This window comes from Esox lucius, chromosome 4, assembly GCF_011004845.1.
Source record: "Esox lucius isolate fEsoLuc1 chromosome 4, fEsoLuc1.pri, whole genome shotgun sequence".
In the NCBI taxonomy this organism is placed as follows: domain Eukaryota; kingdom Metazoa; phylum Chordata; class Actinopteri; order Esociformes; family Esocidae; genus Esox; species Esox lucius.
In genome coordinates, this window is record NC_047572.1 from 17,701,252 (window position 1) to 17,723,960 (window position 22,709).

General features: G+C 41.9%; 1 protein-coding gene across 1 annotated transcript in view; it reads right to left on the reverse strand.

Annotated features, from left to right (window-relative positions):
* Positions 1–22,709, reverse strand: part of gpc3 (glypican 3) — a 153,323-nt gene that overhangs the window by 16,559 nt on the left and 114,055 nt on the right. The window contains exon 7 of the mRNA XM_010897797.3: positions 6,717–6,912. Within this exon, the coding sequence (XP_010896099.1) occupies positions 6,717–6,912 (196 nt within the window). The remainder of the gene's footprint in view (positions 1–6,716; positions 6,913–22,709) is intronic.

The following is a 22,709-nucleotide window of genomic DNA, read 5'->3' on the forward strand; positions in this document are numbered from 1 at the left end:
TCCCACTCCCAACCCATCACTGAATCCCACTCCCAACACATCACTGAATCCCACTCCCAACACATCACTGAATCCCACTCCCAACACATCACTGAATCCCACTCCCAACAAACACATCACTGAATCCCACTCCCAACAAACACATCACTGAATCCCACTCCCAACAAACACATCACTGAATCCCACTCACAACCCATCACTGAATCCCACTCCCAACCCATCACTGAATCCCACTCCCAACACATCACTGAATCCCACTCCCAACAAACACATCACTGAATCCCACTCCCAACACATCACTGAATCCCACTCCCAACCCATCACTGAATCCCACTCCCAACACATCACTGAATCCCACTCCCAACACATCACTGAATCCCACTCCCAACACATCACTGAATCCCACTCCCAACAAACACATCACTGAATCCCACTCCCAACAAACACATCACTGAATCCCACTCCCAACAAACACATCACTGAATCCCACTCCCAACAAACACATCACTGAATCCCACTCCCAACCCATCACTGAATCCCACTCCCAACACATCACTGAATCCCACTCCCAACAAACACATCACTGAATCCCACTCCCAACACATCACTGAATCCCACTCCCAACACATCACTGAATCCCACTCCCAACAAACACATCACTGAATCCCACTCCCAACACATCACTGAATCCCACTCCCAACACATCACTGAATCCCACTCCCAACACATCACTGAATACCACTCCCAACACATCACTGAATCCCACTCCCAACACATCACTGAATCCCACTCCCAACACATCACTGAATCCCACTCCCAACACATAACTGAATCCCACTCCCAACAAACACATCACTGATGCTGAAGAATAGGTATAGCTTGCTTGAAATGTAGTCACACGCACTCGCAGTGAAGCTGTATAAGATGGATAATGACTTGCCATTCCTCAGCGTGATTTGTTAGAATCCTCAGAGTTTTCTGACCAATCAGGTTAATGGAAAATATTATTTCCAGACTAGTTTGAGCTGAACCTGACTATACACCCTAGTTGTTTCAAGTTCATTGTGTTGGGTCTTCCTTGGGTCAAGCCAAAGCCACGCCCTTTCCCAGTATAAATAGTGCCTTTTGGTTAATAGTGCATTTTAAGGCTTCCTAAAATGTGTTAACATTCAGAGGGTTATAGAAGTCTACAACAACTACAGTTCTTCAGTAGATGGGGACAGGGACAAATTCTCAAAGGAGAAAGGGGTGCTAAATGTGCTGGAAAATCAAGGACCCTTACAAATCATCTGGGCTCTAGGATCTGGACCTCAAACCTTTCTGATTGTTCTATCTTATCCGTTATTGCCTGCCTGGCCAACCTCTCTCTCATTACGAACATCTTTTTTTCCATACTGTCCTGTCTGCCTAAAGTTTTTAATGTCTTATCAAACAGTTAACAAGACTTTTTGAGTCCCACAGTGTTCTCTTTGCGGTGAAGTCAGCCTTCAGTGCTGGCCATGATTGAACCTCAGCAACACTTGTTTTATCAATTCATCACTAGGTTTTGAATTGTCTGAGCTATAAGCTATTATGATCTCTAACATTAATTGTTGTCTGTTTCCCCCTGTGACAAGCTGTGTAGGACATGTTTGAAGAAATTCAAAAGCAATGCATGTTGTCTATAATCAATTACTACTTGTTGAAAGTTTAATGAACCTCCCAATACCATTCTGGGTAGGTGCTATTTGATTCACCTACTTTGCATATTTACTGGTTCATTAACATTACGAGAGTAGCCAAAAGGCCCCCAAAAATATAAATCACATAATTGGCCCCAAATAAACTTGCTTGATGAAAATGTATTGTGTTGATAGGTTAGTAGAAATTGTAGTAGAAAAATCATAATGAAAAAACACTGGTCAATATTTTCTTTTTATCCAAACAATCTCTAGTGGAGGAAACCCATAATATGTCAGCTACTAGCACAAAAAAGTTGATCAAATACTGGTTTAGGCTAGTTTGAAAACCATCTCTCTGTCTATTTACACAGAGTAAAATCTGAGGGCTCAGTGTCTACATTTCTGGTGGCATCTATAAATACTAAAATGACATCTGACAATAAGTCTGTCAATCCCTTGATTTTTCCGGCAGCTGTTCCATTGGTCGAATCCTTCAAATCCTCCAGGTTCATTTCTTGGACTGACCCTATTCACCGTGTCAACTAATATGTTGTGACTGCTCTTCGTAACTCCTCCATTCACCTTCATGTCGGCAACAGTATGTTGTACACAACAGGCCCCTCACTGAACACTGCTGATCACCCTAGACAGTTTAGTAACATCAAACATGTCGCACTTCAGTGAGACCTTACTTCCACCAGCGCCCCCCCAAACATCCTTGCCCTGAATAGATCAGATTTAGTTTATACTGACATGTAAAAATATCTTGGTATACGGTTTTGACAGCCAATCCATATCACTATTACTGTGACTATCATAAAGACACACGCACGCACGCATGCACACACGCCATGTGGGCATCGTGCAGCCAGCACCTGTGTGTTTCCCCAGCTCACATCTGCTGTCTGAGCATGTCGGTGTCAGCCCGTTGGCTCCTCCCATATCACACAGACCAACCTGCAGCACACATGCCCTCTAACCAGCTTACACGTGTCCAGCAACACCCTATCACATTCACTACATTACAGCCTCCGAAACATCTGGAAATCAGACTGGATTGTGGATGCGCTTTATCTAAACACCGATAAATACCTGGTCTAGACGAAACATATTTGTGTGTCCCAAATGGCACCCTTTCCCCTATATTGAGTGGTGCAGCCTGTGGCCTGGACGAAGGTGATGCTGGAGTCTGGCGTAGTCGTCCAAGCTCCTGGCTCCAGACTGCACGTGCCCCCTTGGGACAGGGGTTTGTCCCAGCTTGGCCGACTGTCTGTGCCCTTCCTATCTGCCTCCCCTTCCATAGGCTCAGCTTCCTGCTGTCATGAAGATGAATGAGTGGAACACAAGATGCACTACAGGCAAAAACTGAAAAGTGATGCATTTCTGCATAGGATATGCATTTCTGTTGCTTAGCAGACACCCTTACCAAGAGCGACTTGCAGTTAGGTTGGTTAGGGGCATGGGATGTGTTTTGATGAAGACGTGCGGTCACCAGCCTCCATTGTTGGATAGGAAGTGCGGTGTGACTCACCTATCAGGTGGTTAGGTGTCAAAGGTGACACCTGGAGCAAATGAACATTCCAGGTTTTGGAGCTGGCAACAACGGCTGGCTATTAAATCTACCCATAGGGAGAGGAGAATGTGTTTATGCACGTGAATCTAACTACCTATTCAGACAAGTATTTTGCCTTGCTTTTCTGTCTAAGACTCTTATCCTTTTTTATCCCTGTTCCCTCTCCTCTATTTTTCGACAACTCCTTCCTGTGGTCACTCCACGCATGTGTGGCAAACCTGAGAGTGGAGCCCAGCCCTAACTCTTGCACTGAACGACGTCTTTTACGTAACAGGCATATTTCCACTTTGCATTTTGCTAACCCCTGGTGCTGATAAAGGGCTCAAGAGCCCTGAAAAAAAAAGAAGCTTTTATTCAACGCTTACAAGTGACCGAATGTCTGGGAGAGCTGGAAAATAACAAGAGCTCTATTCACAGAGCCCATGTCAGGAGTGATGCGGAGTGGTGCTGTGAGAGAGAAAGACAGAGACACGGGCTCCATGCAGCTCACTGGAAACGCCCTGGTTCTCTTTCCTCAGCCGGCTTAAGATACAGAACAAACCCAGACCCAAACTCTTATGGCCAAACTTGTAACAGACAACCCTATTACTTCAACCGTCACCTTTCAAAAGAAAACAACATCTTTTTTTCAACGTATTCTTTCTATCCTCTTAATTCAGTTTCTGGCCATGGAAAAACATTAAAAAAAAGGTATGGTATGAAGTTAAGCAGGGGCCCTTAAAGACAGACTGTTGTAATTAGGGCAAATCCATTGTTTTATTCTAAAAACAACAAGATAGTACCCAAAGGCACTCTTATGAAATGAGCCACAGGAAAGGGGATGCTGTTTGGTAGTCTCACGTAATGTTTCAGGGGGAAATTATCAGAAAACTGCTAAATGTAAAAGTAGAAGAAAGTTGTATTGTGAGGTGGGGGAGCAGGTCAGAGGGTTTACACTGAGGATGCTGCAGGTATATTGTTGATGCAGAGCCAGGTGTATGTGAGAGGGCAAGCCCTGATTCATTTACACTGTGATACGATAGGGGCAAAAACCTGGAGACAATATCAAGGATTAATGTGCCCGCGCACATGTCAAATACATTTTACTTGAAACGTTCTTCTAATCTTAACACTAATGTTATTCCTAAACTTAACCTAAACCTAACCTTAACTACCAACCCTGACATCCTAAGCCTACCCCCGCCCACACCCACCCATTCGCCAAGCCACTCACTCACCACCCCACACCCAGGAAACCTCTGCGTACCCACACTATTCAGAAACACACAGCAGAGGGACCTGCTATAGGCCACGGTCCTGGGATGGCAGTAGTCTGTCCAGTGTGTGTGTGGCTGCCTGGCTGGGCTGGGGAGTCTAGCTGAGAGGAGGTGGAGGAGAGGGGGAGAAATACGACACACAGCCTGTCCTGGAATAGCTCTACAGGCCTGGAATGCTCTATAGAATGTGCGGCAGGGAATTCTATTGGATAGCAGGTTTTGTGGGGGGTGGGGGCGGGGGTTAGGGGGGTGGAGTCAGGACTGCTGGGTGGGTTGGGGGGGGGGGGGGTTGGCGGGTTTTGGAATCCCTGCAGAGAATGGGCTACGTTAGATCAATCACCCTGGATCATTCTGAACATCCACTCTGTGGTCATCAGACTGACAGCTTTGACATGGAGGCCCGAGCTCTGCCTGTGTCCTGTCTGCACCTTGTTGTTGTGGCTTCTGTCACCTTTCCCAGGCCCTGAGAAGGGGGGCATGGGGAGGGGAAAGGCTGGGGGGCGGTATGTGTTTTAGTAGACCCTGTCTATTCTCCTCTCCCCTTTTTTTCCTGTGGGACACTTTCTTGAAACCAAATCCATCTGGTCCATCTCAAAGAACCAGGCACAGACAGGGCTGCCCATTAGGGCCTCCAACGGTGCAGCTTGACCTTTGACTCCAGCCCCCCGTTTGACCAAAACAGGATGAAAGAACACCGGGGTCAACGTTTACTGGGTCATCACAGGCTATCAGCAACTATCTCTGTACCTGTCTGCATCAGAGACACTTCAAGGTCTACAAATATTTCTGACTGGCTTGTACAAACAACCACATAGACAGAACGCACAGGCTCACACAATTACATGAACACACAAACACACGCTCCAACACATGCACACAAACATGCACCCAAACGTCTAATGAATTAACCAAGAGAATTTGGGAGGGTAGATTCTGGGAAATACAGAGAAAGAGCGAGAGTATGAGAAAATAGTGAAAAGTTAATGAGAGTGAGAGAGTCTATCCGAGGATAAGGCGGTGAGAGAGTCATGGAGAATAGGACAGTCTGTGTTAGTGAGAGGGTCAGCGTGAATTAGCCTGTTTTGCTAGTACCGCAGAGGGTTTCGTAAGTCTACATCAGTTATTCATTGGAATTAATACTAAAATTGAAGAAGAATAACATCCTGTTATTAGAACTGCCACTACCCTTTTAGGTCTAAGTATGGATTTGGTTCTAAATGCTGAATAGCAGTTGAGTTGGGTACAGTTCATTTGAGATGTTATATCCCCATTGAGGGCTAGCTGTTTACTTACGTTTATGAGATTTATTATGAAATACATTTTTGTGGATTGTTTATGGAATATCATGGCTGACCTTTGTTTATAAGGTAGACACATAATAATTGTGTTTTCAGTATAGCTGGACATCCCCACTGAGACAACGCAGAGCAGGGAGACTTATGTGTGACTTCTGAAAATGTTGCCACTCTGGTCAAACAGAGTTACTTCTGGTAGACTTTGAAGACTTCCTCAGGTAGCCTCACCTCAACCAGTAGCTTCTTGACCTAGCCACCAGCTGCCAACCAGCCAGCAGTCTTTACAAAAGAACGAGTTGAAGTTCTCTCTCAGTCCAAATACAGAACAAAAGAAGCAAACAAACTGTTCTGAGAAAAGAAACCAAACAGAAAAATGGGGGAAAACAGAGTGAGAACAGTAACAAGGGGCTATGATCCATGGACACAAAGCCAATGCAGCTGAACAAACAGCCAGGCAAAGGGAGTTGTCCTCCTGACAGGGTTGGTTGTTGTGGTAGAGATTTGGGCTCAGCAGGCAGGGAGTGAGTGAGACCAGGGGCCGAGGGTTAAAGCAAGAATCCAGCAGGTCCACCACTACCATCGGGCAGGACTGTGAGAAGTTATTGCCTCCTGTCTTCTCCATGCCCCTGATAATTGGGGAGGATCCTGCTCCCACAGTGGATGGCCTTGTCCAGAATGTTCTCTCAACACTTTATAATGTTCTCTCAACACTTTATAATGTTTTCTCAACACTTTATAATGTTCTCTCAACCACTGCTGTTTTGCTGTGTGTGACCTTAAGTTCTATATTAATCTCTCAGTCTTAATTGATCAGGTACAAAACAAAAAGAACAAGGATCTTGACCTGCAGGGACTGGAGTTGTGACTACGATAACATAGATTTAATTTACTGTAAGTCATTCTGCTGAATAGCTCAAATGTTCTGACTGACCTGCAAAGATACGTAGCCGTTTACGACGAGGGGGCGGCCCGAGCCCTGAAACCCCTGCACAGTCATCCTCGTCATCACAGTCGCCACTCTCGAACCCCTCGTCGTCCTCCTCCCCCTGGGGCCGTCCCTCGGCCGCTTGGCCCCCACCAGACCGGGCTCGCCAGCGCTTCTCAGGCACTGTCACCAGCCGCAGCAGCTGTGGAGGCATAGAGGTTAAACGAGATAACAATATACACATACAGTATGTATCTACAAGATAACAACATTACACACATACGGTATGTAACTACAAGATAACAACATTACACACGTATGGAATGTAACTACAAGATAACAACATTACACACATACGGAATGTAACTACAAGATAACAACATTACACACACACGGCATGTATCTTCTCTGTTCTTACTCCTTTAAATTCTGATTGATGAAATTGCCATCACAATCTATAAGATAACATTACACACATATGGTATGTATCTACAAAATAACATTACACACATATGGTATGTATCTACAAGAACATTACACACATACGGCATGTATCTTCAAGATAATATTACACGCATACTAAAGGTAACATTACACGTATCTTCTCTGTTCTTACTCCTTTAAATTCTGATAGATGAAATTGCCATCACAATCTATAAGATAACATTACACACATATGTTATGTATCTACAAAAAAACATTATACACATACGGTATGTATCTACAAGAAAACATTACACACATACTGTATGTATCTACAAGATAACAACATTACACACATACGGTATGTATTTACAAGATAACAACATTACACACATACTGTATGTATCTACAAGATAACAACATTACACTCATACGGTTTGTATCTACAAGATAACATTACACACATACGGTATGTAACTACAAGATAACAACATTACACACATACGGCATGTATCTAAAGGTAACATTACACGCATACGGCATGTATCTTCTCTGTTCTTACTCCTTTAAATTCTGATAGATGAAATTGCCATCACAATCTATAAGATAACATTACACACATATGGTATGTATCTACAAAATTACATTACACACATATGGTATGTATCTACAAGAACATTACACACATACGGCATGTATCTTCAAGATAATATTACACGCATACGGTATGTATCTACAAGAAAACAACATTACACACATACGGTATGTATCTACAAGATAAAATTACATGCATACAGTATGTATCTACAAGATAACATTACACACATACGGCATGTATCTAAAGGTAACATTACACGCATACGGCATGTATCTTCTCTGTTCTTACTCCTTTAAATTCTGATAGATGAAATTGCCATCACAATCTATAAGATAACATTACACACATATGGTATGTATCTACAAAATTACATTACACACATATGGTATGTATCTACAAGAACATTACACACATACGGCATGTATCTTCAAGATAATATTACACGCATACGGTATGTATCTACAAGAAAAAAACATTATACACATACAGTATGTATCTACAAGAAAACATTACACACATACTGTATGTATCTACAAGATAACAACATTACACACATACGGTATGTATTTACAAGATAACAACATTACACACATACTGTATGTATCTACAAGATAACAACATTACACTCATACGGTTTGTATCTACAAGATAACATTACACACATACGGTATGTAACTACAAGATAACAACATTACACACATACGGCATGTATCTAAAGGTAACATTACACGCATACGGCATGTATCTTCTCTGTTCTTACTCCTTTAAATTCTGATAGATGAAATTGCCATCACAATCTATAAGATAACATTACACACATATGGTATGTATCTACAAAATTACATTACACACATATGGTATGTATCTACAAGAACATTACACACATACGGCATGTATCTTCAAGATAATATTACACGCATACGGTATGTATCTACAAGAAAACAACATTACACACATACGGTATGTATCTACAAGATAAAATTACATGCATACAGTATGTATCTACAAGATAACAACATTACACACATACAGTATGTATCTACAAAATAACAACATTACACACATACAGTATGTATCTACAAAATAACAACATTACACACATACAGTATGTATCTACAAGATAACAACATTACACACATACGGTATGTATCTACAAGATAACAACATTACACACATACGGCATGTATCTAAAGGTAACATTACACGCATACGGCATGTATCTTCTCTGTTCTTACTCCTTTAAATTCTGATTGATGAAATTGCCATCACAATCTATAAGATAACATTACACACATATGGTATGTATCTACAAAATTACATTACACACATATGGTATGTATCTACAAGAACATTACACACATACGGCATGTATCTTCAAGATAATATTACACGCATACGGTATGTATCTACAAGAAAAAAACATTATACACATACAGTATGTATCTACAAGAAAACATTACACACATACTGTATGTATCTACAAGATAACAACATTACACACATACGGTATGTATTTACAAGATAACAACATTACACACATACTGTATGTATCTACAAGATAACAACATTACACTCATACGGTTTGTATCTACAAGATAACATTACACACATACGGTATGTAACTACAAGATAACAACATTACACACATACGGCATGTATCTAAAGGTAACATTACACGCATACGGCATGTATCTTCTCTGTTCTTACTCCTTTAAATTCTGATAGATGAAATTGCCATCACAATCTATAAGATAACATTACACACATATGGTATGTATCTACAAAATTACATTACACACATATGGTATGTATCTACAAGAACATTACACACATACGGCATGTATCTTCAAGATAATATTACACGCATACGGTATGTATCTACAAGAAAACAACATTACACACATACGGTATGTATCTACAAGATAAAATTACATGCATACAGTATGTATCTACAAGATAACAACATTACACACATACAGTATGTATCTACAAAATAACAACATTACACACATACTGTATGTATCTACAAAATAACAACATTACACACATACAGTATGTATCTACAAGATAACAACATTACACACATACGGTATGTATCTACAAGATAACAACATTACACACATACGGCATGTATCTAAAGGTAACATTACACGCATACGGCATGTATCTTCTCTGTTCTTACTCCTTTAAATTCTGATAGATGAAATTGCCATCACAATCTATAAGATAACATTACACACATATGGTATGTATCTACAAAATTACATTACACACATATGGTATGTATCTACAAGAACATTACACACATACGGCATGTATCTTCAAGATAATATTACACGCATACGGTATGTATCTACAAGAAAACAACATTACACACATACGGTATGTATCTACAAGATAAAATTACATGCATACAGTATGTATCTACAAGATAACAACATTACACACATACAGTATGTATCTACAAAATAACAACATTACACACATACAGTATGTATCTACAAAATAACAACATTACACACATACAGTATGTATCTACAAGATAACAACATTACACACATACGGTATGTATCTACAAGATAACAACATTACACTCATACGGTTTGTATCTACAAGATAACATTACACACATACGGTATGTAACTACAAGATAACAACATTACACACGTACCTTCAAGATAAAATTACATGCATACAGTATGTATATACAAGATAACATTACACACATACAGTATGTATATACATGATAACTTTACACACATACAGTATGTATCTACAAAATAACAACATTACACACATACGGTATGTATCTACAAGATAACAACATTACACACATACGGTTTGTATCTACAAGATAACAACATTACAAACATACGGTATGTATCTACAAGATAACAACATTACACACATACAGTATGTATATACAAGATAACATTACACGCAAATGGCATGTATCTTCTCTGTTCTTACTCCTTTAAATTCTGATCGATGAAATTGCCATCACAATCTACAAGATAACATTACACACATATGGTATGTATCTACAAAATGACATTACACACATACAGTATGTATCTACAAGAAAACATTACACACATACGGTATGTATCTACAAGATAACATAACGCACATATGGTATGTATCTACAAGATAACAACATTACACACATACGGTATGTACCTACAAAATAACATTACACACAAACGATATGTATCTACAAGATAACAACATTACACACTTACGGTGTGTATCTACAAAATGACATTACACACATACGGTATGTATATACATGATAACATTACACACATGTGGAATGTATCTAAAAGATAACAACATCACACACATATGGTTTGTATCTACAAGATAACAACATTACACACTTATACGCATCTATGTCCCAAATCAACTCTGTTCCCTTAATAAAGTAGTACTTTTGTGGCCAAAAAGGTCCTGGTCATGGGCCCTGATCAAAAGCAGGACAATACAATTGAGAATAGGGTGCCATTTTGGACACATTTTGTATAGGCCTAATAATAGGAATAATAGGAATTTTATATGGAGCTTATAGAATAATTGGTCCATATGATCAGGAAGAAACTTTTGGAGGCCTTCCAAATGGCACCTCAGTCCTTTTATACTGCACTACTTAACCTATGTGCTCTGGTCAAAAGTCATTCACTACAAAGGGAATATGGTGCCTGTTGGAAAGCAAAGTTTGGGAAAGTCCATGAAAAACAGTCGGGTTAAAACAATTTGTGTTTTCAATATATAATCACTATGCACAAAAATGTTGCTATCTGTGCCAGATCTGTTATTTCTGTTGTGGTGGGATCCATCAACAAGGGTGGACATGACCTAGCAGGCGGAGGCTGTTTGACATACAATATAATTTACTGGTGAAGACAGCAACATGTGGACAAGTAACTTTGTGTGATTTTGTTGTTGTTGGCAAACATCATGGTCTTGAGTGGTTGTATATGTGGTTTGTATCTAGGCAACATGGATAAACTGTCATCAAACACTATGAAGAAGTACATTCATCTAGTTGCACATCAAAATCCAACATAGAGGAATTACTTATTTTAGACAAATCTAAGAATGCAAAGAAACCTGGACAACAGAATAAATGTTATTCCAATTTCAATGTAGCTCCAATGGTATAACATTAATCCCAGCGGAATGTTTTGTCCCAATCAGATAGAAATATTTTCCAATAACTTACAGAAGCTATTTATATGTTGTGCAACACATACTGGAATTGTGTTTATTGAGGTTCTGTGGTAACCCTATCACCTCATAAATAAATGACAACATTCCTGTACAGTCAGAACAATAACATAATTGTCCACAAGTGAGATCTAACCCCCCCCGCCCCATTCCCTACTGTGCACAGAGCCTTAATCAAAGCTAATGTAGTGTAGGGCATAGGGTGACATTTAGGACACAGCTTATATTGTATTAGGTGAAGATCAGAACACGAGGAGACATAACTAAAACAACACCTCACACTTTCAGAAATGCATTGAATGCCTTCAAAAACATCTGCTCATAACTGGGCTTATGACCTTAGATAGGCTTGAAAAAGGTAAAAAGCCTGAATTAATGAATGACAAAAGTTTGCAACCGTTTATTGTCTTTAATAAACTCAGCACTCCATCCACCCCTAATGGCAGCCCACAAGCTATTTAGTGCACTTCGTCTGTACAGTGCATATAGGTCCTGGTCAAAAAGTAGTACATGATAGAAGGAGTTGAGTGCCATTTGGGATGCAGGCATTGTGAAGACAGCTCCACTCCCTGTCCATACAGTGAGGCTCATATCTCACCGCCTCACCACTACAGCAACAGACATGATTAAGAAGACTGCCAAGGGTAACAATAACACATGTGCCAAATCCCTTCCTCCTTCTTCCTCATGTTCAGCCCTTCTTTCATCTCCCCATCATTTCACCCCACTTAGTTTTTTATGGGTTTTCTTCTTGTTTGTGTTTTTGGTTGTTGTGCGTTGTCCATGGGATGGGCCTCTGTTGAGTCATCTACAGCAAACTATGAGAGAATGGCGATGTCTGACTGAGATCAGGGTTGGAATGAAACCCAAAGATAATCACAAAATTAAATCAGACTGAAAGATAAACAAGCTCTATTACTGGCCCCAGTCCTGAACAAAACAGTCAGTCAATCAATCTGTGATTTACATGACAGGATAACAGCCAAATGGAGGGATGGGAGAGAGGGAAGGATGAACAGACAGAAAGATAAATAAAAAAGAGACAGACAGAAGTATGGACCGAGGTATGGACAGAGGGACAAACAGAGGGATGAGCAGTCAGAGAGATTGAGGTACCCACCAGTCCTTTTCTCTGTTACATTAATTCATTAGTATTCATTCTGCTGCACTTGGCTGGGACAGTTTCATGGTATAAAGTTTAAACAGGGAATACAGAGGCAGTTCCTCTGAGGAAGGGCTGCCCAGTCCAGCACACCTCTATTCAAATCCTCAAAATGGTGACAATAAATGGCAGATGATGATGACCACAACATTGTAGACCACTCTGAGAGAAAAGCTTTACTCTTCAGCAGCCCCAAAACACTGCTTCACTTAGTGAGAAGACACAGCTCCCAGGTGTCTTTTTGTTTCCGCAAAGAACAAAGTGGTCTTTTTTTAACAGAAGTTTATGAAAAGCAAGTCTACACTTAACTTTCCTGTTTAAGAAAGAATCATGTTTTCATGCGTGTGCCTGAAGCCTCAGAACTGACGTCTTGAAATTCCTTTCCTATATCCGTTGCCTTGCAACATAGACAGATGTTGGGAGGGGAGGGCTGTCTCACAAACAAATGAAAAGGCAAAAATGACTGGAAGCAAACAGTTGTAAAACAGAGGAAAAGATATGTGGTTGGGGGTATTTAAGAAGAAAACCTAAAAAAGGTGGATGGAAATGGAGAAAGACATGGAAAGTGTTCTGTCACTGTTTACAACATGATCTGAGGAGGGATGTATAATTAAGAAATAAGGCACAAGCTGGTGTGGTATATATGGCCAATACACCACAGTTCTTTTCTGCTGGCAAGGTAGCCTGGTGGTTAGGGCTTCTGACTAGTGTACGTAATGTCCCTGGTTCCCATCCTCCTACAGCTAAGGTGAAAGCTATTTTGTTCTGTCCCTGAGCGAGACAATAAACTGTAATTTAAACTCCTCCTCCTGTAACATTCATAGCAGGTCATTAATCAAAATAAGAATTGGTGCTTAAAAAGCTTGGTTAATATAAAAGATAAAAGCTTTTCTTTAAGGCACAAACCATTGTGAAGAGCCTGGACACAGTCCTCAGCCAAGGCATACTGGAAATATATTACAAACCCCTGAGATGGAAATTTTCTTAAAAAATAGATATGGTCATTCTGTCACATGGTTACAATAATTTCCATTATTTTAAAACACAGAGACAGACTTTAAGATAAATGGATATGCCCGCTTTAGTACCCCTGTTTAGTATGTGTAAAACAGGGGCAGTGCCCCTCTCTGAGGCTCTGTGGCTGGTGCCCGCTGGCTATGTCTGCCATGCCTGTGGTAACGTGGGGAATGTTTGTGTCAGAAGGGACACTGCACTTCTTGGCACAGCCAACCCACAGCGTGGTACGACCAGAGCCTCCACTGCCACCACAAAAGGCACAGACCACAATTCACTCTGTGACCTGTAAACTTTGCAATAAAATATAACAGCAACCGAAGCAAAACAATCAATTTTATTTGGAGATATACTTAATGTGTTCAGTAATAAAAAAGGAAATGCGTTCCCCTTTAACTCTATTGTTTGTTCAAAAGCTACAGGCTGGATGGAGCTGGGTTTGCTGCATAGCTGGACAGAGAGAGAGAGAGACAGAGAGAGAGAGAGCACACGGCAGGATGACACATAAAATGCAATCAGCGTTGCTAGGAAGCCCACAGGCCACAGAGAAAGAAAGCTCACCTCCCTTACACAAAACAGAAGTCACAAGAGGGAAAGTCTCGAATGCTACAAGCCTTTACACACAGCCCAAACATGTGGCGGATTGCTCAAGCGGTGCAGGGCCCGGCCCGGACGTAGACACGGCTACCGCCATGTCAGTCATGGCCTCCCACACGTGACCTGAACCCCACGTAGGGTCACTGTACGGGGGCACACAACAGCTGCAGCTCTAGAGGTCTGAAAGAGGTTAGAGGATGACCTGCACCACCACAGACGTGTCCCTGACTCGACTAGCACGGCTGTCAAGCCAGGCCATTTACATGGTTTAAAAGATACAAGCAATTAGGATTGGTTTTGGTTGCCCTAACAAAGAATCAACATTGATCTGTGGTTATTGCAGTACTTCTCATTGTTCAGTTTACAAGTAAACAAGAATTGTTGTCAAATAGTTCAGAGAATGTTAAGAAACAACGTTTTTTTTTTTTTGGTGGGAATTTGAGTGCATCAGTGTAACGTGTAACCTCGTGTTTCTATTTAAAGTCAACAGAAGACTCTAAACGTACTTTTACAGCAGTATGCACTTGTTCAAGCATTTGTGTTACAACCCTGAAAATGTGTTGGCATGTTAACGCCAAAAAGCTGTTAGTGTTTTACCCTATGTATCACTTTGAGCTTCAATACAGAGTGTGGGTCATTCTTTTTATATCTCACATTTATTTATCTTTCGTCAGCACCTCTCCTGACCTCTTGGGTGTACACCACATTTTTACCAATGTAGTAGATACCACTGATTACAGTAGGTATCTATCCACTCCTTATCATGCATCATAGGTGTGAATTTGAACATTCAAACAAACCTCAGTAAAACGTCCCTGCATCTCGGTCAGGAAGAGTATGACTTAGTACCGACAACCAATGTAAAACCAGAAACATACATTCCCACAACATCCAAGAATCCAAATGGGCTAGCTGGATTTATTGTCTTCCGTTGATTAGAATCAGGCAGAGCTGTGTTGTGTCCTTTTCCACAGATTCACGGCTGAGGACATGTCTGGACTTGTGGGGCATGACTAGGGCTTGATGGAATCTGCTGAGAATGTCCTACCAAGATGTTCCTGCACGCCTTATCAATAGAACCAAAGTTATTCTTATTTGGACCTGTATTTGGATCACTTTTAATAAGTTCTTTAACTATGTTTCATTTTAATATACTTTGTAAATTCAAATTTGTCACATGCTTCGCTAACAACATGTAAAGACAGCGAACAGCGAATTGCTTACTTTTCCAAAAATATGAAAGAAAATAATAATTGTAAAACAAAGAATACATATAAGTGATACAAATAATAATAAGGAATAACAAGCAACAAACAAAACAAAATGATTCACAACAATGTATAACAATAATGGTTAATTACAGGAAATACCAGAACTACAAAGTAATTTAAGTTTATGTACATATAGGTAAGGGGTAACACTGGAAAGATTATAAAAAGGGTCAATAGCAACTAATGTGAAGTTTGTGTGTTTGTATTTTTTAACTGTATGTATGTGTGTGTGTGTGTGTGTATGTGTGTGTGTGTGTGTGTGTGTGTGGGTAAGGTGGAGTGTGTATACATATTATCATTACTAAATAAACAGAAGCTAAGAATAGCCATTAGATAATCATTTGCTAGACTTGTTTAACATTCTTATGATTTGGGGGTAGAAGCTGTAGGGGTTCCATTTGATTCCATATTCCATGTCTGCAGTGCAGTAGTATAGAGAATAGTCTGTAGCTTGGGTGGCTGGGGTCATTGACTATCTGACCTTAGGGCCTTCCCCAGATACTACCCCGAGTAGAGCTCTTAGATGACAGGAAGCTTGGCAGCAGTGATGAACTCTGCCGTTTGCTTCACCCTCTGAAGATTCATGCGATGGCCACGCAGGATACAGATTCCATTCTATTTGGCTGACAGAAAACACTCAACCCAGTGCACTGGGGCATGCAAAATGAACATTCACAGCCCTGATTTAGATAATGAATTGATATAGCAAGCTAGCTTGCTCAAACGATTTAAAAAGGTTATTTGAAAGGCTAATGTTCCAAACATTAGAAACGTCTGGAATCTGACACTGTTTGACTGGAATTATGAAATGTCACGGTTCAGATTAATGTCAACCTTCTCAAAAGGTAATTTGGAATTCTTTCAAAATGAGGCCAGGACAATTCTCCTGACCCATGGGCAAAGTCTACTTGCGCAACTGACAAAACCTCCAAATAGGACTTTTCACTGGGTTTTAGAGATAAGGGTCAGGATAGCTGAGGATGTGGAGAAGAGAATGTGGTCTTTGAATATATAAACTCTACTAACGTTTTCTTATGTTTTTTATGGACATGTTATTATAAAACATTCTCGGAATATGACTTTAAATTAACCACAAGGACCACTGTAGGAAACATTGTGTTTAATTATTAAAACAACCACATAATAATGTTTTCTTAACATTTTGTGAACTATTTAAGTAAATTCCTAATATCCGACCAGTTGGAGAACATTAGAAGAAACTAACCAAATATGCAATTTCAACTTCTAAGAAACTTTCAGTTAAATTAATGGAAAACCAAAACATTTAAATTATTTCACCACGTTTCATAGAGGAGCTGAGAATATTCCAAACCAAAGCAACTCTGCACCATTCCCAGAACGTTGTTGGGAAGGTTGTAGCAAAATGACCATAGGACAACCAAGTTCTCTCTGAGCTAAAAAAAACAACATGGTTTTCAGGATGTAATGAACTAAACTGCCAGGAAGACACACTGCACTATGGGCTATTTAGAAGCTGTGTGGTGAAGACTGTAATACCTAAAGACTGAGAGACAGAGAGAGAGAGCGAGGTAGAAAGAAAGAAAGAAAGAAAGAGGAAAATGAAAGGGAGAGAGCAATGGAGTTTGAGGGAGGGAATTTTGAAAGGAGGCACATTTCCACAGGGTGAGTCATGGAAATCTCCTCAGCCGTCCGGGGCAGGGAGACAGAAGGGCAGAGAGGAGTCCAAACAACCCCGGCTACTCCCAACTCATTACTCAACTTTTATTGAATTTGAAGTATGACATGGGAGGGGGACCTGTTCTCCTTAATTCTTCTTTCTCTCCCTCCCTCCCTCTCTCTCGATTTTCTCCTGTCTCCCTCTATCTGTCTGTGTCAGTGGCTGTCATGCAAGACCAGTTGGTCTCAGAGAGCTGATGCAGACAAGATTCCTTTCTTACCTTTAATTCCAGTTGGGACATAACCCAGAGGAAAGGAAGAAAGAGGCTGGAACTGAGCTTTTCAGGGAGTGTGCCTGCCTTACCTTTCTGACAATATTCATATTAGGTTTTCACAACAGATATTCAGTTTTCAGTTCAGAATAGCAAATAATGACATATAACTGTATGACTTCAACTAAATAAAATAACCTGTATTCAGTCTCATTCTGACAGGAAAAAGCAATAGAAACAATATTTTGGCAAGTCAATTTGAGTTATTCTCCACCAAATATATATCATGAGAACCATTTTAAATCTAAGTTTTCAAATGAAAACCTGTGAATGTGCCTGATTGTGTCTACGAGATTTAATGGTTGAAAAAGTCACATTTCTGACAGGGTTGCTAGCTGCTAAATCAGATTAGTTTCTTAGACAAGCCCTGTTTGTCTGCTGTTCCTCTGCATGACACGTTATCGCTGTGGTTCCCAGAGTCATGTGGTTGCTGAGAGACCCTCTCTCCTTGGATCAGCAGACCGTCCCTGCACATCCCATGATCCTCCAGAACTATTGGGAGCAGGAGACGAGGAGAACGTCAGGGTGAGAGGGTCAGAAAGGGAGGACAGGCCCTGGGTTGAGGAAGACGCGGGTAGAGTTTGACAGACAGACAGGTAGACTGAGGTAACAGTAGTGACAGGTCCTGATGGGAGGACCTACCAACCCACCTCAAACAAAAGGCAGAAACGAGGAGGTCTGTGACCCTGGTGAGGAGACCCTTTGATGACCCAGCAGGAACAGGAAACAGGAAGTCTGACCTCTGACCATTTTCCAAGGGCCGCCTTTACCCTCCAGTCCCGGGTGGCTTTCCAGTGACGACAGCACAGCCCACCCTGGCCTCTACCGGCGCTGACACACTGTACATAGGACTGTTCAACCATACCCGTATGTAGACACTTTTTTGTGTTCACCAACATTGTTTTAAGAGGGTGATGCACCATATAATGGAGGCAGAGAACACCAAGCCAGCATGCTTGCTAAGCAGCAGACCAGCTTCCTCAAGGGAAAGCTGGTCAGGAAAAAAGAAAACGAGCTCTAGACAATGTACTCCCCCAGAAACATATGAAAACATCATCAGTTTCAGTTAGACAACTAGCGAGGTGTCATTATTTCGACAAATCACAGTATTTATGAAGTTATTTTTGTCAGTGAGGGTCATGTTTGGATGCGGCCTGTCGTGTTAATCACAGACTACCGTAGCTAAAGATCTTACAAAAGAAACTGAAACAAGGGTTTTAGCTGTTGGACACATTTGGGTCAATCGCACCACGCTTGTCTGTCTGGTTTTTAGTGAATATGATCCAGGATCTGTTCTAAAGTAGCACTACAAAGGGAATAGGGTGCCAGTTGGAATGCATCAGTGTGCTTGGTAATACATACAGTCAGTCCAGTAAGTGTCTCTGGATAGACCATGGGACCGCAATGGATGTTGGGGAGAGCAGGCCGGTCAGGGGGGAAACCTCTTCCCTATCCCAGGTTTGGTCCTGTCTGCAAGGTTTTGGGATAATTCCACCCAGTGGGGTGGCAAGGGTATCGGGTAGGTAAGACGGGGGTGACTGATCCAGGCCTCAGGGCTGGGGGGGAGTATGGGCGGGGAGGAGGATGAGGGGCAAGAGAGGTGAAGGGGGGAGGGTTAGGCCTCATTAGCAGGGGGACTAATTGGTAGGAAAAGAGCCCTCACATGCTCCGTCTGACCTCCCGGCCAGCGGGGGAGAACTCAATGAGAGGAGGAAGGAGGGGGTTTGAGCCTGGGGGAGGCGGTGGGGGAAGACGTCTGAAAGTCCCCCGACTGCCCTGAAGGTTGGCCTTAAGTCCAAGAGTGTCCAGGTTGATCGGTGTGATCGGTGTGATCGGTGTGGGCGGTGTGATCGGTGTGAGCGGTGTGATCGGTGTGATCGGTGTGAACCGTGTGATCGGTGTGATCGGTGTCAGCGGTGTGAGCGGTGTGATCAGTGTGAGCGGTGTGATCGGTGTGATCGGTGTCAGCGGTGTGAGCGGTGTGAGCGGTGTGAGCGGTGTGATCGGTGTGAGCGGTGTGAGCGGTGTGATCGGTGTGATCGGTGTCAGCGGTGTGAGCGGTGTGAGCGGTGTGATCGGTGTGAGCGGTGTGAGCGGTGTGATCGGTGTCAGCGGTGTGAGCGGTGTGAGCGGTGTGAGCGGTGCGATCGGTGTGAGCGGTGTGAACCGTGTAAGCGGTGTGATCGGTGTGATCGGTGTGAGTGTTGTGATCGGTGTGAGTGTTGTGATGCTGTTGTAGGGCTACCGGTTCTCTACACGCCCAGCATAACCCCGGGGTCTCTCTGAACTCACTGTTCATCCCAGTGTTGCGTGTAAAACGGCCATCTACTATCCCAGCCTATAGCCTACATAGTGCCCTAGTCTTCATGGGAGCAGTAGAGCAGTGTGTAGGGAAATGGATGCGATTTTGGACGCAGACCCAGGTGTTCCAGTTCATTTGAAGAACCCTCATGGCCTCCCCCTTCTCTAGACCCTCTCCCACCTGCTCCTCCCTCCTCCAGCTCCAGACATAAAAACCAGAGGGGCTTTGGAACAAGGAGGCAGGCATCTGAGGGGCTGTATTAAATAACGTTTGAAAACCCTCCGTAAATAACATTAAACAGAAGTCACCTCTTTGAAGGGAACAAACGAGTGGGCCAATACAACAGGCAACCAGCAGCCCTGCCTTTACGCGTCCCAAAAAGCCCCCTTTACCCCTCTATAGCGCACTAGTTTTGACCAGACCAGTGTACTATATCCGGACTAGGCTTCCATTTAGGAAACACACCTGGTGTCTATTAGCCTTCAAGTAAACAGAGATTAAGGTTTAATATCCTCATTTGTCGATATTTCAATTTGGAGTTGAACAGGATATTGAAGCTTGGAAACCCTTTGAATGTTTCTGTGTACAGTATGAAAACTGAGTATGCACTGTGCGCTGGTAAAAGGTGTTCTAGGTTTGATGTGTTTCAACGAGTATGTTTTGCTAACTGTGCTCTAGGGATGTATGTGTGTGCTTAGTGGCATGTGAGTTCTGTGTCAAGTGTATTTTCTAAGAACTGCGTTCATTAAATGTGTTCTCTTAAGATGTGTGCAAAAAATGTGTTTTCTATGTGTGTGTGCGAGAATGTGAATGAGGTGTGTTACGCCTGTGTTCAGCAGTGTGTGTGAGGTGTGTTACATGTGGGTTCTGCAGCAGTGTGTGTGTGTAAGAGGTGTTTAGAGCGAGCCGCCCAGGCTCTGGTGACGGCCTATGGCTCAGAGGAAGTAAGACTGCGTGATGGAATTTGTGGACCTCGGGATCTGGTTTATTTTCCACCCTGAATTCCTGTCCTACCTGCAGGATTTTCCCAGGTCCTGGCTTCAATTAGGCTGGGAATCTGGGAGGAGGACTGGGGGGGGGGGGCTCGGAGACAGGAGGGGCGACAGGGCTGGAGTCTGTCACACACAGCTCAACTCACCCGGGGAGCCAGGGAAGGACCGGGAACAGAGCCCCAAGACACGGAGGACAGAAAAAAGACGGAGACATACAAAGAGGAAGACATTTGGGAAGAAAAGGGGACAGAAAATCTGAGAAAGAAACAAAAATATCTTGTTTACTGACCCAAATACACCAGGAAATCGACATGTTATTTATGCCTCTGAAACCAACCTCAGAGAACACTTATTGGGTGAAGAGACACAGAGAAAAAGAAGGCTGGATGTGGAACAGGAAAAGAGGTTAAAGGTGAAAGAGAAGGTTCAGATGAGTATGAAAACAAAAACTCCCGAGTTAAAAAGTTTTACAACTGGGAATGGGATGTCAATCAGGTTGTATGAATGCATAAAATGCCCTCGGGATTAAACACAGAACCTCATTCCCATTAGAATGATCCCCAGAGCACTGACCTTCCAAATGGCAAACTAATCTGACGAATGAGAGGGAAACGCTGTATAATCAAAGACCAATCACGTAATTGCTCCATTTCGCCACTAGCTCAAGCATTCCCTATGAGATGACTTGTTCACAGCAGAAACCTGATACTCTGGGAAGTTCAACAGATGGTCTTTTTGAAAAACAAACCATCTCTTGAGGAAGAAAAAACATCACTCAAATATTGAAAATATTCTTATCTAATTAAGGAACTATGATAACTACAGACATGTAAGTTGATATGAGCAGTGGCCAAGAACTATACATTTGCAAAGACATAAGAACAGATACCACAAATTTCATATGATTTTTAATCAACAGTTCTTTCTTGTCTACTGGTCTTTGGACTGAGATGGCATCCAATATAACATCAGTGAACTAATAGAAAGATAGATGTATGCATGTATATATAAAAAGTCTACACACCCCTGTTAAGATGCTAGGTTCTAGTGATGTAAAAGAATGAGACAAATATAAGGTCTGGGCTGGGCCATTCCAAAACGTTAATCTTCTTCTGGTGAAGCCATGCTTTTGTGGGTTTGGATGTGTGCTTTGGGTCGTTGTTGTGCTTCAGCTTTCTAATGGACACGTGAATGTTTTGTGCCAAAATTGCCTGGTATTTGGAACTGTTCATAATTCCCTACACCCTGACTAAGGCCCTGAAGGAAAACAGCCCCAAAGCATGATGCTGCCACCACCATGCTTCACTGTGGGTATTGTGTTCTTTGGGTGATGTGCAGTATTGTTTTTGTGCCAAACATACCCTTTGGAATTATGGCCAAAAAGTTCCACCTTCGTTTCATCAGACCATAACACATTTTCCCACGTGCTTTTGGGAGACAGGA